Source organism: Pteropus vampyrus, unplaced genomic scaffold (assembly GCF_000151845.1).
Source record: "Pteropus vampyrus isolate Shadow unplaced genomic scaffold, Pvam_2.0 Scaffold50, whole genome shotgun sequence".
In the NCBI taxonomy this organism is placed as follows: domain Eukaryota; kingdom Metazoa; phylum Chordata; class Mammalia; order Chiroptera; family Pteropodidae; genus Pteropus; species Pteropus vampyrus.
In genome coordinates, this window is record NW_011888831.1 from 2,283,958 (window position 1) to 2,301,210 (window position 17,253).

The 17,253-nt window shown below is 53.4% G+C and overlaps 1 protein-coding gene across 4 annotated transcripts in view; it reads right to left on the reverse strand.

The window, feature by feature from the left end:
* Positions 1–6: 6 nt before the first annotated feature.
* SPNS2 (sphingolipid transporter 2) overlaps positions 7–17,253 on the reverse strand; it is a 35,322-nt gene continuing 18,075 nt past the window's right edge. Inside the window, exons 3-12 of one of the 4 annotated variants that reach the window (XM_023530451.1) lie at positions 11,509–11,645; positions 7,342–7,493; positions 7,031–7,097; positions 5,541–5,683; positions 5,077–5,229; positions 4,758–4,947; positions 4,375–4,440; positions 2,326–2,424; positions 1,524–1,570; positions 7–998 (exon numbers count right to left, since the gene is read on the reverse strand). In XM_023530451.1, coding sequence (XP_023386219.1) covers positions 521–998; positions 1,524–1,570; positions 2,326–2,424; positions 4,375–4,440; positions 4,758–4,947; positions 5,077–5,229; positions 5,541–5,683; positions 7,031–7,097; positions 7,342–7,493; positions 11,509–11,645 — 1,532 coding nt within the window. In that variant the 3' untranslated portion in view covers positions 7–520. Of the gene's footprint in view, positions 999–1,523; positions 1,685–2,075; positions 2,240–2,325; positions 2,425–4,374; positions 4,441–4,757; positions 4,948–5,076; positions 5,230–5,540; positions 5,684–7,030; positions 7,098–7,341; positions 7,494–11,508; positions 11,646–17,253 lie in introns of those variants that run through there. The other 3 variants (XM_023530452.1, XM_011359785.2, XM_011359787.2) reach the window with 3 other exon arrangements.

Genomic DNA, 17,253 nt, shown 5'->3' on the forward strand with positions numbered 1-17,253 from the left:
ACGTGAGCAATGGCAGCCAATGTTTGGGTGGAGGTGGCTCTCGCCAGGCTATTCCCTGGGTCAGGAAGCTTAGAGGATGGCTGCTTCCTCTGGAAACCACAGCCCTGGCTACTGCCCCATGGATTTTGGGAATAAATAGTCCCCTGGGCCCTGCCTCTGGAAAGGGCCACGCCTGGGGCAGGCTTCTGTGGGGGCTCCAGGATGAGATGAACCGCAGAGGTTCTCCAGGGTCTGTGGGGGGGACGGGCAACCCCCAAAGATCTCGGGCCTGGGGGCCCAGATGGTGTATAACAGCCACCAGGGCCTTCACCCCTGATGGTGCCAGTTCTCTGTTAGGATGGTCTCCACCTGGAAGACCAAGTGAGATCCAGCCTGAGGCAGCAGAGACAAGTGACCCGCCAGGTTGAAAAATGCCCAGTAACTTGGGTGCCCGGGTCTGCCAGGTTGAGTCCAATGTCCCCGAGGTCACAGGCTCAGCTGAAAGGCTGCAGTCCTCACCTACCAGGCCCTTCAGAGAGCCTCAGAGCCTGAAATGCCACCCTGAGGCCCGGGCTACCTCTTTGTGCAGTCCAGGAGCTGTTGGGTCTTCAAAGTTGCAAACAGTGCTTTGCTGGGCAAGCTGCATGGGAAAGGCCAGTCCACTGGCCCCACGGTCTGGGGAGGGCAAGGACTTGCCCAGGATCACATAAGCTGGTGACAGGCCAGGCTCTCTCCACATCCCCAATGGAGGGTGTCTTCTCGCTGGGCCCCAAGGGCCCTGCAGCCCAAACCCAGGGCTGGGGGTCTGTCCAGCCATGTGGCCCCAGCATACACAGCCTTCCAGGTTACTTGAGGACATGGCCTCTTCTTGGATCCACGGCCACTCAGTCTCAAACCAGAGAGGGTGGGTGCCCAGCCGTGGGTCACATGGAAAGCTGGACGGCCCAACAGGGCTGGGAGGCTGTAGGCTACTCCCTAGACTAGGTGGGAGGGAGGGCTCTTCATTGTCCCAGAGGCACCTGGAGGGAGGAGGATAAAAGATCAGAAGCGGAGCTTCGGGAGGGGCCAATCTAGAACTTCCCTCCTTCATTTTCCTTGTTTGGAAAGATGCCTTTCTCTGGGCTCTGGGGGTGTGAAAGGGGTATGGGTCTACTGGAACAGGGTGCATGGGGGCGGGGGGGCAGCGACCTTGGGTCTTGCACTGCTGGGAAGTGCAGCCCCCAGAGGCTAAGCTCAGAGGAAGGTCAAAGTAGGAGTCAGGGCCCTGGCACCTCTAGGAAGATTAGGGATGTCAGAATCCAGGACAGCACAGTCTTGGCCAGTCCCAGCCCTGATCTATGCCCTCAGCCCTTCTGAGGAAGGAAGAGGGAGGGTGCTGATTTACTGGAAGAGGGAGCCTGCCCCTCTTCTCATGGATCCTCCAGTCCATTTAGGCAACATTTCAGAAAGAAGAGCAAAGTGCTGCCCTGAGTGCTCTCTCTTCCCTAACCCCCTCTTCCCCTCCCACAAAGAGCCCACCCTCAGGCCCCCTGGCCTGCACTCACCGCCTCAGACCTTCACGGATGCAGGTGGCATCACCAGCTCGTTCACCCTGGGGAAGAGACGGGCGGGGGTCAAGGTGGCGGATCAGCGGGGACCGGGCCCAGGCACTGCTCTGGAACATCGCATCACGGAGGCCGGCTGACCGGACGTGCTGGGCAGGGACCTCGTCAGCCCCAGGGGGAAGTGGGAGAGCCCAGGGGTGGGGAGAGGAGAAAGAAAGAAGAGTAAAGAGGAGAGGAGAAAGAAGTCAGAAAATGAGAGGAAAAGGAAGGAAAGGGGTCCCAGCTCCGAAAACATTTAGCTCCAGAGAAAAACCTAAGTCTAAAACCACCAGAAACAGCCTGATCCACCATGGGCTCCCACAGCTCCCAGGCCTTCGCTGGGTATGGGATGGAGGCTTTTGAACTGGAGGCAGCATCATAAGGACAGGAAGGCTTGCGGGCTGGTCCGGGACCCCGGGGGAAGGGGACAGGTGGTCCACCCAAATCACCCTCCCACCACCCCAGGCAGGGCTGTGGCAGCAGAAGCAACAGGCCCACCCCACCCCCACTCACTGCTGCTCAGCCTTGGCACGGTCACTGAGGAAGAAGAGAGCAGTGGCGAGGAAGAACATGCCACCCAGGACCACGACGAAAGGGCAGAGCATGAGGGCATAGCCCAGACTCAGGAACTCCCAGAGCGGGGAGTCCTTGGTGCTCTGGCGGATCAGGTCAGAGATCTGCGAGGATTGGGGATGGACGTCAGGGCAGGCCCACCTACCAAAGCCCATCACCCACCACAGCCGCTCAGCCCTGGGGGACTCACAAAGCCAATGAGGTAGGGGCTGCCGGCATCCCCCAGCAAGTGAGAAGTGAAGCTCTGCAAGGCCACGGCGGTGGCCCGTCTCGTGGGGATGACCACATACTGTAGAAGAGGTGGCAGGTCAGAGGCCAGAGGAGTCAAGCTCACCCACCTGACCTCATCTCTGGGGTCAGGACACTTCTGAAGCCCTCACACCCTCAGACCCCTTCTGCCCTGGTGCGTTAACGCCTCACTCCCCTGGGCCCTTCCCTCTTCCTACCCCATTCTCCATCCAGCAGGGCTCTCTGCTCATCTCCAGCTCATGAGACCAGACTGCCTTAGGTTCTGCACTGGGCTCTTAGCGGGGAGCCAAGTGCAGTGGTTATGGGAAACTGAAGCCCAGAGGGACACAGATCACACACGAGTCAGGGAGCACTAAGCCCAGAACCCTGACCTCTCAGCCTCTTGTCCTCACCTCCCCAGGGACAAGCGCATCTTGGTTCCCTCTCCATGAGAAGCTGGCAAGGTCTAGGTTGGCCTTTGGGGGAGGTAAGGAAGAAGGAGCCTGCCTGGGCACCCACAGCACCAAATGCCAGGGGCTGCTAGGCCCCAGGATTCCCTATCAAACAGAGCAGGCCCTAACTCCAGGGGCTGCAACTCCAAAGCTGGGTGGGCCAAGGTCAGCAGAGAAGCAGTGGGGTAGGCAGCAGCCAGCTCAGTGGGTGCCCCTAGGCCACCTCCTGTCCCCAAGCTCCAGCTACCTCATCTAGTCAGAGCACCAGCCTTTGGACAGTCTGTGAGAGCAGCTAATACCCACTGAGCACCAAGGGAGTGGGGGGGAGACCTGGATCTGATGATATTGTATGACCCCATTTCCAGTAATAATTAGTCACATGGCTGTGACACTTAATAAAATAGGACATGATTTCCCTGGGACCCAAACCCTGTCAGCAGCTGGGGCTGCCCCTGGGGACAGAGGCAGGAATGGGGATCCTGCCCTACAGAGAGACTTCTACTCCCTTCACTCTGGGCTTGGGCAGTGACCCTGCCACCGGGCCTGGCTCCATGCTGAGGCGTACAGCTGAGTCAGACCTCCCCGCCCCTCCCCCTAGCCCGTGGACAAGAGAGAGACAGCCCCAGGTGAAGCAGATATTCAGGGAAGCTCTGGTGGGGAAGGTAGCTTTCCTGAAGGAGAGGAGCTGGCAGAGGCCCCAATGCCTGGCATACTCTAATCTCCTGGGCTGTCCTATATTGTGGCACCAAACCCTGAATGCCCTGAGGGTCAGGTCAGCCTATGAGGAGCTCTTTGGCCTCCTGTCCCCAGAGCCTGTCCTGGCAGCTCCCAGACAATCTCCCTAACCCCCACCCCCAACCCCACTGGTCTCCTGCACTTCTTTCTCCCAGTCCTCTCCTGACACTGACTTGGAGGATTAGCGAGGACAGAACCAGGTATCACTCCATCCCCCACCCCTCATCACCCCTCAGATTACTGCAAGTTACCAGGGCCACAGCCCCTTCCCAGTTCCTCCCAGGCTGCACCCAACCCCACCCAGAGACACCAGCCCCTGCCACACTCAGACAGCCTTTTGTCCCTAGCTGGCTGGTCTGGAGCCCATTGTTGGCCCTGTGAAGACAGCCTCTGTCCACCCGGCCCCAGCCGCAGGCACTTGGGCTGGCGTGCCTGGGACCCAGGCTGAGCTGGGAGGGCAGAGTCCATGGAAACTCAGACCCTAGGGGAGGAGCGCTGGCAGGCAGCAACCCCTTGGTGCTAGCCTGGCACTGCCAGCCTCTGGGCCACAAACCTGAGCCTCCAGACGTCTCCCTCCCCACCCAGTCCCTACATCCAGTCCTTCCGCCTGCTCAACCCTCTGATTTAAGGACCTGCTCCATGCAGGCTCCAACATCTCTGATCTCCTGCCTCCAGGCTCACCTTCCCAGCATGCCTTCACGCCTACCCACCCACCCCCGACCCCCACAAGCCCTGACAGCTCTTCCACCCCTTCCTTTGCCCTCCCCAGCTGCCCCAAGAGGTCAAGAGGCCTAGTTAGCAAAAGCAACCTCAGCCTGCCTCACCATGAGGATGTCTGCGGTGATGGCCCAATTAGAAAACAGCAGTGTCTCCCCGACAAAGATGCAGATCTGCGCAGGAGAGACCAGAGCAACTGTCAGGAGGCCCTCCACCCACCAGCGGCCCAGGGCTGCTAGGGAGGGAACCCCAAATCTTCCCACCCCTCCCTGGGGCCTGCATCTCCTGGTAGTCAGGCTCATGAGGAAATTGTGGCTTACCAAGCCATGCCTGCAGCCCTGAAGGACACCAGAGCCCTGGACAGGCCCTGGAAAGAGCAGGAGCAGGCAGATAGCACCCTCCCCATGGGGAGGGAGGGCCCCATAAGTCAGACTGCATCTGCTGCCAGGCCAGCTCCCACCACTACCCTTGTACCCCGCACTGCACTCACATAGGCCCCCACGATGCTGCTCTTGGCGGCCACGAAGATGAGGCAGATGAAGATGGCAGAGCCCAGCATGCCCACAGCACACACCAGAGGGTCAGCCCGCTGGGTCCGCAGGCGGCACCAGCGCGTGGCTCCTGCCCCCGTGACCACACCCAGAAAGCCCGTAAAGCAGGTGATGGCCCCAAAGATGAGGCTGTGGGGACAGAGGACAGTAGGGTATGGGTTGAGAGGAAGCCCAAGGCTGGGGCAGAGGGGCTGGCACTTCTGTCCAGTGTCCCTCACCACCCTGCTGCCCGCCACCCCCACCCCAGCCTGCCCCCACCTGTCCTTGGCCCCACAAGGCGGGCTGCTGCACGTCTCCGCCGTCTTCTGCACTACTTGGGCGCGGTGCAGGTAGAGCGGGATCCACATGCCCAGGGCCCCTGTGGCGAATGACACAGCCGACGTGGCCAGGGAGGAGAAGACGTAGCTACGGCTGGGGAGAGGCCAGGGCAGCAACACTGAGTGGGGGCCAAGAGCCCTGCAGCTGGCCCAGAAGGCAGCCTTTTCTCCCCCACTCCATCCCCAGGGACAGAAGGCCTCTAATGTCTTCCCTTACGGGTTCCAGGCGTGAGGGCTATGGCTGCAGGAATAATAAAACACTAGTGCCCAAAATGTCACTCCCAGCATTGTGGGCAACAGAGATAGTAGGGAGCCGAGGGTGCCAGGTGGGCCACCTCGCAACGGGTGTCCTCTTGCCTCAGCACACCTCCCTCTTCCCACCAGACTTCTCCCAACAGTACTCACTTTCTGATCAGGGCCTTCATGTCTCGGAGCCATGAGGTTCGTGCCTTGAGCTGTCCCCCAAGCTGGTCGGCGTGGCCTCTCTTAGTGGCCGGGACAAGGACAAGGATGAGCGTTCCTGTGATCATGCCCATAATGGGGGACACCTGATGGGGCAGGGAGCACCAAGTTAGAACACCAGGGCAGAATCAGCTTTATCTCTGCTGCATTAGGAAAAGGGACTCAGGCAAGCTGCACCTTCTCTGGGCTCCAGGTCCCTCCCCTGGGTTAGTATCTGCCCATCCTTCCTGACAACTGCTGAGCAAAACCACTGGGAATGAGGTCAGCAAAAAGGGCTTGGCAGATCAAACTGGAGTGTCCAGACCGGGAGCAGGATGGGAGAGGGGACTGAAGGAAGAAAGGAGGGAAAGATAGTCAGGTGGATGGAGGAGGGAGGACATGGCTGGAGAGATGGACAAAGGAATGGACAGACAGATGGAAAGATGGATGGATGGATGGATGGATGGATGGATAGAAAGAAAGGAAGACAGGTAAATATTGGATATGTAGATGATGAGTGAGAGAAGAAAAAGATTTCCTGTAGATAGGGAGTCAGATATCAGATAGCTGGGTCTGGGAAAGTTCCTCATGAGAGCTCTTTGCCCTGGGGGATACTGGGAAGGGACTGGCTGGGCATGAAGCTTCCAGCAGATAGATCAGGTAGATTATCATTTGGGAGGGGCCCATGTGGGCCCCAGGAGAACAGAGGCTCGGGCACTCTTTTGGGTCTTCCCTGTGTCCAGTCCAGTGTCAAGAATAGAATCTCCAAGGCCCCAGGCCTCTCTCCAGATAGCGAGAGGTGGGGGTTGGGGTGGAGACACATCTCAGCAGCCTGGATTCCAAAATAACATGCTCCTCCATCAGCTCATAAGAACAGAAAACTCAATCCCCACCCCCACCAGGCCTGGGAGCCCATGGGCTGGGGAGTTCCTCTCCATTAGCCAACCCCTACCCACATCAAGAAATTCCATGGAGGCTGCTTCCTTCCTGCTTTTGAGGAAAAAACACTTTGTCTTAAGCTTCCTCTCCTCTGCGAGACTGGGGATCTCTGTTTCCTCTGATTGCACTGTCCTGGAGCCTTGGCAGACTTGCCTGGAGTCTTCCCAGGGGACAGGAAGTGGCTGCAGACCCAGGGGGCCCCCACACAGAGGTCTTGTCTCTGCTTCACTGTAGCAGTGGCAGGGCTTATAGCAGGAAGCACCATCGTGGACCTGGAATTTCCTGACATGGCGGGAGAGTCTTTTGTCCTCTTAGCTGGGGGGCCCCTGAGGTGGCAGGGCTGAGTCCAGCTCTGCTCATTCCTGGGGTCCCTGACACCACAATGTGGACTAATCTAGAAGAGCCCAGGCCCATGAGCTGGGAAGCCTGGAGGCCAAGCCCACATTCTAGCCCAGGCTCTGTCCCTGAATTTCTGAGTGACCCTAGGCATGGTCTGGTCTGGGATGTGTGCTTACCCGCAAGGCCCAGTGCCAGTCTCCAGCTGCCTGCTTCACGCTGGAGCCAGTAATGTACCCCAGGCCACTGCAGAGAAGACGAGCGGTCGGTCAGGCAGGGACAGGTGGTGGTGGGGATGGTATGTGCAGGGGATGCTTACTATCTACCAGGCAGGTCACCCGCCCACCCGCCCCAATCACCCAGCCAGTCATCTGAGGAGCAGGTCTAGGTGTTTTTCCAAGCCTGACCACCCGCATGTTTAGGTCACAGAGGGCTGCCTCAAGGAGAAAGAGTGGTCAGAAGTCCAAGGGAACCTTGCCCGGATCCTCACCTGCCCAGTGGGATGGCAAAGTAGAAGACAGACAGCATGAGCGTGCGTGTGTTCTTGGTGAAGAGGTCGCCGATGATGGTGGGCGCAATGGTGGAGTAGCTGGCTTCACCAATGCCCACCAGCCCCCGAGACAGGACCAGCAGCCAGAAGTGCTGTGAGGAAGGTGCGGAGAATGCTGGGAGACTGTTCTGCTCCCCTGACTACTCATCCTTGGTCCCCACTTTGCTCCCCACCTTCTGCAGGGTCCAGGAGCCAGGGGAGAAAATGAAGCCCAACCTCTACCTCGGCAACCACTACACCCCCAGGGCACACTGGGCCTCAGTTCCACCTTCCATATAGTGGGTCTGACTGGGCCTGGTTGGCCCAGTGCTGGGATGGAACTGGACTTTCCCAAGTTGAGAATTGTAGGTATGGCCCAGATAGGCTCCCTTCATCCCCATAAGCGTGGAGGACGTAGCCTGTGTTTCTACCCTCCCAAAATTAGATTTCCTCCTTGGATTCTGGCCCCACTTTGAGTCGCTCCCACTCTGTCCCACTCTCAGGCAGGGCAGCTGAGCTGACCCTGGCAGCACTGAGGACCCCATGTGAGTGGGGAGTGGTCAGGGCAACCCAGTGGGCTCAGTGCCCCTCCCTCATACACACATCAAAGAGCAAAGCCCCACGGAGCTGGGAAGGGTGGGGCCATGCCAGCTGCCAGTGTTACTACCCCTTTGATGTGGACCAGGCCCCTCCATCCCCCCAGCTGCCCGGGGCTTGAGAACCCAGCCTGGTCATCTTTTCCCTGACCACCCATCCAGCCAGCATCGCCCACATTCGGCCTTCCTCCAGGCTCCCTGCTTCCCTCTCTCCTTCTTCCCAGCTCTTTCCTGGCCCTCTCTCTGTGTCACTGCTCCTGTCCAGCCATCTCTATGCCTCTCACTTCTGTAGCTCACTCACGCTGTCTCTGAGTCTCCCCCTAACTCCTTGCCTCTGCTTCTTTTCCTGGGAATTAGCTGCCCACAGCCTTTGCCTATTTTTCTGTTGGATTGTTTGTCTTTCTTGCCTCGATTTCTATTAGCTTTTTATATATCATGGGTATCGATCCTTTATTGCATATGTCACAAACATTTTCCATCATCTTTCTTTCCACTTTGTATATGGGAATTCTACCATATAGAAGCTTTATTTTGTGTTTAATTCAATGATGTCCAATCTGTTGATTTTCCCCTAATGGCTTCTGGATTTCATGTCTTTTTTAGGAAAGCATACTCCACCCCAAAATGATTTTAAAATATTTTTTAATGTTTTGTTTTTATATTTTAGAGAGAAAGAAAGAGAAAGGGAGGGATTTTCTCAGTCATTCTCCTCAGTACAGGAGCAGGCAGATAAGAACCCGCTGACGGGATCCTGTTGATCCCGATCCTGCACCCAGTACCCACTATATTGTGCATTTGTGCATTTGTTACACATCCAGGTACCAATGAACAACACTTGGTGTCCCCCTGTGCTTTGAAGAAATTAACATAAAAGGAAACTTTCCATGCATTTCCATGCACAACTTGCTTTTTTTACCTCATTTCAATCTTTTGGTAACCCATTTTCTGCTGGTTAATATAGATCTAGTTCATTCTTTTGCAGTCGAGAGTCTCATAGGATGAAGACACCCCATTTTATCTGGGCATCGCTCTATTGTGGTCGCTTAGATCATTTCCTTTTTTTTCCTATTACAGGAATGCAACAAACATCCTTGCATGCATGGGTCACTATGTGTCCACAAGTTGGAATTTCTCTTGGGCGTATCCCTCGAAGTAGAAGGCTGGGGCCTTGAAATGTATAGAGCTAGAATTTTACAAAATTCCTCCATTTTGCTCTCCAAAGAGTCTATCAATTTACACTCCCACTAGCAGCTTTAATAACACTTGGTATTGTCAGCCTTTTTAATTGTTGCCAATCTGATGGGTGTGAAATGGCATCTCATTTTATTTGCATTTCCTTGATTACACAAAACCAAACACCATCACTTCATACTTTTAGTGCCCATTTGGGTATCTGCTCCTGGAATTGCTTCTCAGTATCCTTTGCCCATTTTTCTCCGGGTTATTTGTCTTTTTATTGTTGATTTATAGTTCTAGATTTTTATAGTTTGCTTTTTACTTTACTTTCACCTATCCGAAATTTATTTCGACGTATGTTTTGAAATACAGACTAAACTTTCTTTTTCATCTAGATGGATAGTCAGTTCTCTCAAAACCATTTAAGATTCAACTTTCATTTTACATTCAATTCCCACAGAAAGGAGGACTCCGTTTCATTGATCTCTTAGTCTATCCCTCTGATGTTGTGGTTAGAATAGCCATACTGTGATAACCGACAGGGCAAGGCCCCTTTCACTGTTATTCTTCACAATGTTCTTGGCTGTTCCTGGGTGTTTTCTCTGCCAAATTAACTTCAGAATCACATTACCAAGGTCCACTCAAAACTCCTATGGGACTGATTGTGATTGCAATGAATTTGTACATTAATTGGGGGTGAACTGTCTATTTCTTTCTCTGCCTCTGCCCATCATCTGTCCCCAACCCTCCCTCCCTCCCACATACCTGGAGTGGGGCCCAGCACTGGCCTCATGGTCCTGAACTCACTGGTCAATCCCAGAAGTAGCCCAGAGCTCAGAAGACCAGGGGCCTGGCCAGGGGCAAGACAAGCCCAGAGAGGCCTAGAAGATTCTGGTCCAGGCCTCAATTTTGACTGTGGGTGTCAGGCTCTACCTGACACTCCGGGCCCAGAGCCTACTTGAACCTGATCCTCCTCTAAAACTGTCCCATGAAGCAAAGTTGTATCCCCAAACCTGCTGATCCTCTCTGATCTCACCTCCAATCTCCCCATCCTCACAATCAGTGTAAATCTGACTCACCATTACCCTTCTTCAGACTCTTCCAGGGTCCTTCACTGCCCTCAGGAGAAAGCCCATGCCCCCCAACCTGGTCCCTGCCTTCCTTTCCAGCCAAAACACTCTGCTACTTGATCTCTCAACACACTCTACCATTTCTGTACCTAAATCCATGGGTTTGCTCCCTCTGTCCATGCTACCTTTACCAAAAGGCCAAATCTCCCTGTCCTGCCTGCCCGGCTCAAATGCCATCTCCTCCAGGAAGCCTTCCCTGACCCCATGGATTTTAAGAGATTGCTTGTTCTACAGTGAGGACTTTCAGCACTTAACATATCCCAAAGGCTCTGAACATGGGAGCTCCTGTCACATCTCCCCACCCCTAGCCTGGGTGCTCCCAAGGACAGGGCCAGGGTCTCCTCCTTTGTCCCTTAAGCTGAAAACTCCCTAAGGACATATCCCGGTCTTCTCCCCTTCTTCCTCTATCTCCCTCTATAGTAGGTATCATATGATTGTCCTTCCTCTGCCTGAATGTCCCTAGTGATGGGAAATTCACTACCTCTCAGAGTAACAAATCCCCTTTGTGGAAAAAAGAATAGAAATAATGATTTGTTGAATACTTGCCATGTTCCAGGGCCTGGGCATTAACTCGGTTGTTTCTCACAATAAACCTTCAAGCTGAGAGGTATTATCCCCATTTTAAAAATGAAGAAACTCAGGCCCAGAGAAGTTAAGTAAATTTCTCCAAATCACAAAGCTGAGTGGACAACAGAGTTGGGATATTCAAACCCAGAATTGTGAGAGCCAAGTAAGAAACACCTTCCTTCTGTTGAAGTGATGTTTGCCTCCCTAGGATTTCGACCCAAGGAGTTAGCTGCTCATTGAATGAAGAACAAACTGTGAGAGGCCCAGAAGGGGTAGTGACTCACCTTGAGTCACACAGCAAAATGATGGGAGAGCCAGGACTAGAACCAAAGGGTCCTGACTCCTAGGCCAGACTAGTTCCCCTTGTTCTTTGCATCCTCCCCAAACCAGAAGCAGCTCAGAAAGAGTCAGAGGACCACACTAGGCTGCAAGTCCTTCAGTTCTGGCCAGCATGGGGAAGACCCTATTTGCAGGGCCAGTTTATAAAAGTACCCAAAGACCCCCTCCACCCACTGCACTTGGAAGATGCTGTCTGAGGTTCAAGCAAAGGGGCTGGAACCCTGAGTCTAAACTAGAATAGATCAATCAGACTGGTCATACACTGGAGGAATGGATGGGACACACAGGGTTACTGGACAGTAAGTCCGGACAGGCCTCACCTGCTGGGGGATGAAGGAGCTGGAGAATGTGACTGCTGACCAGAAGAAAATGCCGCAACTGAGGATCACTTTCCTGTTGAAGCGGTCACCCAGGTAGCCAAAGATGGGGGCAGCCACCATGAAGCTGCAGATGAACACTGTGCAGGGAGAGGAGAGCTTGAGGGGCCATGCAGGGTCACTGTGGCTGAGCCCTCCTGCCCAGACCACTCCAGCGTGAGGTCAAGTTCTCAAAAGGCAGGGCTTGGCCTGGGCCAGGCACCGAGGAAACGGCCCCAGAGAAGACAGCCTTGGCCAGGCCTGAGCTCAGAGGAGGCAGGAAAGGCCCTCCGGGTTAGGGTGACACCATCCTCTTCAATGCAAGCCCACAGTTCGTCCAGCTGCAAGTGAGTCCTTTGAGTACTTTTGAAACAGTAAAGATTTACTCATTGAACAGTTTCTACAGGCCAGGAGCTGTACTAGGGCTCAGTACAAAGCATCTTGTGTATCCCTCCAACCCATCCCACCTGGCAGATGGGGAGACAAGCTCAGGGAGAAGTTACTTGCCCAAGGCCCCACCAGCAGTAAACATCCCAGTGGGGATTTGACCCCATCTACCTGACTCTAAAGCCAGTGTTCTTTGTACTTTGCCACACTGCTTTCCTTATTATACTTGAAAAAGAGGTTCAGAGAGGGGAAGGGAACTACCCAAGGTCACACAGCAAATCAGGACAGAACTGGGCCTGGAACTCCAGGTCTCATACCTGACATTACATAGCCACTCTCCCTCCCGACAGGCTGCAGAGGCTGTCCTTACATTTGGAAACACTGTCATTTGCTTTTTGCTGAATAGGTCGATGAATGAATGATTGAACGAATGAATGAATGAATGAAAATTCCTGCCCTCTTGGAGCTTTCATTCTACTGAGAACCAGACAATAAAATAAAAAACATAGTATGTCAGATTGGACAAGTGCTAAGGAGGATAAAAGGCAGAAATGAGAGACAGGAAATGTGTAAAGCAGATGTTATAATTTTAAATAGAAAGCTCAGAGAAGGTGACATTTTCAGCAAAGACCTGAGAGAAGTGAGGAAACAAATCATGCAAACATTGGGGCAAGAACAGTCAGTACAAAGACCCTGGGGCAGGAGCATACTTAGCATATTTGAGGAACAGCAAAGAGGCCAGAGTGGCTGGAACAGAAGGGTTGGGGGGTTGGGGAAGGCCATAAGGGGTAGGGCCTTGTGGCCTACTGTGATGCCTGTGGCTTCTGCCGGTGAGAGAGGAAAACACTGGAGGATACTGAACAGAGGAGTGATATGACCTGGTTTTGTTCTTCGAGAACAAGAGAGCAGCAGACTCTTAGATGGCTCAGTGAGGATGCCACTGCCAGTGATGGGAGGAGCCTCAGAGGTCCCAGGTGGAATGAAGAGGCCAGCAAGCCAGGGTAGGGCCAGGGTCATGGCACGGCAGCACCCCACCCCCCTTCCTCCCACTGGAAGGCAGTCCTGCAGCTGACGGACAGATGGCCAGACAAAGGCCAGGAGTGGGCAGACAAGGTGGCCAGTGAGAGACCTCTGACCACCAAGCTGAATGCACACATGGGCTAGGCTGCTCCCTCACAGACCTGAGTCCCTGGGGAGGAGGAACTGGGAAAAAAGAAAGAGGAAGGGGAGGAAGGAGGGAAAGAGGTAAACAAGGGGAAAGAGAACTGAGCTGGAGGAGTGTGACCATCTCTCTCTTATCCTAGTGAAACAGTGAGTGTATGTGGGCGTTGGGGGTGGCTGTTAATCTCGACTCTGTGTGACTGGGACCAAGAGCAGAATCAGCATAGAGGCACACAAATTTGAGCACAAGTGACACACTGCCTGGGCTCGAATTCATCTTTCTATCCCTTCCTAGCTGGGTGACCTCGACCAGGTCATAGCCTCTCTGTGCTTCAATTAGTGATGTGCTGATAAATGTCTAACAACTGGCTCTCCTGATGTGTAGTGTTTGCCAATTTTCATGGTGTAAATATTCCCACCATGGCTGATTTCAAGATACCAATGCAATGTCACTGTTCCACACGGCATTGTTTATACAATGTTTCTACCAGACAGATATAATATATGTGAATAACCTTAAGGACATAGATAATAGCAAAATGTAGTAAAATAATTAGGGAGTGATGAATTGTATTTATTATCTTTTTTAAAATATAAGTTGTTTAATTGTAAGTTTACATAATTTAGTTTTTAATAATGGTTGTGTTGAACAACCAGCTCACACAATTCCTGAAAATCTAACAATTTACTCTCAGGAGAAGGTCTAAGCTAGACCCAGCATGCCAACTTCCTCATTTGTAAAATGAAGATAAAAATAGCAACTCTTAGCACTTGGATGAGATAAGACTTGTAAGGTACTTAATGCCACACCCTGCCCAGAGTGGGTCAGCCTCAGTCAACACTGGGCCGTTGTTTAGATTAATCAAGGCAGAAATTATTTCCTCATATCTAGAAAAAGATATGGGAAAATACGCTGGGCCTGCCTCCTATTATGTGCCTGAGATCAGACCAGGATACTATGAGCAGGAAAGAGATTTCAGTTTCATTAGAACTTAGGCACGTTAGGGAGAAGAGGAAGAATTGTCCCCTCTGTGCCTATCTGTGCTAGGTGGAGAGTGGGCAAAAAGAATCAGAGTAGGAGATTCTCCCTGTCTGGTCAGGGGGCAGACCCCATCCATGGGTTGCCCATGGTGTTTTAAGGGCTAAAACACCAAGAAACCAGCAAGGAGGGACAACCCCTGCGAGGACAGTGAAGCTTCATGAAGACCGTGATGTCAGAGCAGGGCATTGAAGGATGCGGAGAGGAGTTTACCATGACAATAAACTTAAAATCAAGAATATATACTAAAATATAAATTGTAAATCTTATAAGCTATACCCTATAATGGCTAAGAAGGCACAATGCTTATTGTTAATAATAACCTCAGTTATCATTTATGGAATACTTATTATAGGCAAGGCCTAAGGATGTGCCTTGGATATAAGCACAGGTTATCTCATTTGATTCTCACTATTATCTTCATCTTACAGAGAGGATAACAGAGGCTGAAAGGAGTGATGTCACACAACTTGTGTGTGGCTGAGCCAAAATTTCAACCCCAGTTTGACTCCAGAGTGCTTGCTCTAAATCACACTGCAGACTTCCAGGGTGGGAAGGGGGACGGTCCAAGCTGTTGTTCCCAAGGTCAGAGAAAGTTCAGGGTATACTGGGGACAGTGAGAAAGCAGGTCAGACTGCAGCATGAGAAGGCCATGGAGGAAGCAGTGAGAGATAAAGCCACGTTGGGCCCTAAACACTGAGACCAGGTTTGGTGTTTAGTTAGAGGGCGGTGGAGAACCACAGCATGCTCTGTTCTCCCCCTTCAAGGGAGAGCACTGGGCCCCCACTGGGAAGGTAGAGAGGGATTGAAGGAAGTAAACCAGGCCTTGGCCAGACCTCGGTCCTCCTGGTCCATCCCCACCCTCCTGCCTGTAGTGAAGCAGGAAGGCAGCTCCTGACTCTTCCGCCCCTGGCTTTCTGCCTGCTCATCTGTGTGGGCATAGGCATCCTGGACTGCAGTGGACTCTTGTTGGAGCAGGCATGCCCCATCCCTCTCCCTAGTCTCAGCCTGCTGAAAGTCACCAGGCACCACCCTGAGCTTCACCATGTCTGTCCCATTTTATAGCTGAGGCCACCGATATGTGGGAAAACTTAGCAAAGATGATACAGCAACCCTCATGACCCTGGACTCCCTTGTCCCTCAGTGCCTTCTCTTTGGGGACAAGGGAGTCCAGGGTCGGGAGGAAGACTCGACCCATCTTTGCAGCCCTCCCCTTTGCTCTGCTCAGGGCAGACAAGAGGGCTTCTCCTGGACCCCAAGTATGTCACAGGCCGGGGAGGGGCCTGAACGCAATCAAGGTAGAGACAGGAGGAATGATGTTGCTGGCAAGAAGGAAGAGCACAAAGGCCAGAACATGTGAACCTGTCCCAGAAGGGCGCAGAGGACAATCTGGCCAGTAGGCAGCTTTGCTGAAAATAAAGACCAGCTGGTCTAGAAGCTTCTCTGGACACCCACCCCCCACCCCATAGTCTTTGTTTGTTTGAGGAGAGCTTTCTGGGCAGCCTGGCTGCCCCACCCCTGATCTCGGTAGGGGTGGCTTTCCCAGCAGCTCCCACATGAGGACATCCTGTGGCTGGGGTGTGGGGAAGCCCTCACTCAGCTCACGTGTGCTGAGCCCACAGGTCTGAGACAATGGAGCAGCAGGCAGGGAGCCAGGGCGGGGAGGTGGGGGTTGACAGGGAGGGGGAAGGGCACAGATGGCAGAGTGGGAGAAGTCAGGGCTCTTGACTCACCATGAGAACCTGGGCTGAGCCTCGCTCCCTCCTCTGTGAGATGAGCCATGCCCCCTCCTCCTAGCTGGTGAGAGTCATCAGAAAGACGGGGCTTGGACAACATCCCTAAGAATTGTCCGCCTCTCATGGTGGTCCAGGTGTTCAGGATGCTGGCTGATGGCTTTTTCCCCTGTGGGCCCACAGAGGAGCCAGCACCCAGAAGCTCAGAACAGCCCCTGCTGAGGACTCTGCACCCTAGCAGATAGCCCCAGGCCCCCTGCCAGTGCACACGTGGCCCTGTTTGACCCCAGAAGGTGGTCCTGGAGTAGAAGTGGGTGAGGTCTGAGTTGGGGGAGCCCTGGATTCCCACACTGTGGCCTTGGAGCCCATGTCCAGCCTCCACCTCAGCCTGGGCCGAACCAGGACTATTTTTACAAAGTGCAGATCTGGCCGACCTATTATTTGGCAAAGATCTGCCATCCTCCACATCCTGTGGGCAGGGAGAGTACTTGAGCAGGAATGGGGTGGGCAGGGGTCAGGTTTTGCCTGAGTACCCTTCCTGCCCACAGAATGTGGAGGATGGCAGCCCAGGCCAGCCAAGATGATGGAGAGGACCCAGGACATCCTGGCCCCATCATTGCCTGAAAGCCACAAGGCCCAGACTTCCTGAAGGAACCACTCCTTTATAGTCTGCTCAGGATATAATCCCTGGATCCTCAGGCCTCAGGGAGGACCTGGGGTAACAGCCACAGGGCCTGCCTAGCTTTGCCTTCAGAACCAAGCAGAGGATGTTACTGGGCTAGCCAAAGGAGGGAGGGGAGCAAGGTCAGAAGTCTCAGCCCCAAAGCCGAGGCACTGTCTGGTTTCAGTCTGAGCTGGCTCTTCCTCTGTCCCCATTCTTCCTGCATCCTGGCACTTCCTCATGACCCAACAAACCCCAGCCCTGAGCTACCTTCCAGCCTTCTCTGCCATCCATTGCCACACTGGGCCTCAGAGTAAACATCCTGAGGCACACATCTTACGAGGACCTGCCCTGCTCTGAAACCTTCTCTGGCTCCCCACTGCCCTGAGACAAAATCCAGATGCCTTTCACAATCAGACCCTGCCTATTGTTCGGCCTCCTCTCCTTCCATTCTCCCCATACTCTGGCCCATAAGTCACCAGAGCCAGGCAGTATCACCACCTTCCCTCTCGCTCCTCCTCCCCCTGACCTACATTTATGCTGATTTCCTCAGAAGATCTAACTTTTAACTTGCTCATTTTCTCTTCGACTGTGTCTAGTTTACTTGTTAACTCCTCTAATTACTATACTTTTTAATTTTAACACATATTTTTCACTAGTAAAATTTTAAAGTTAGGTCTTTTAAACATCTTCCTCTTCTTTTTTAATAAGGTGCTGTTCTTGTCTTA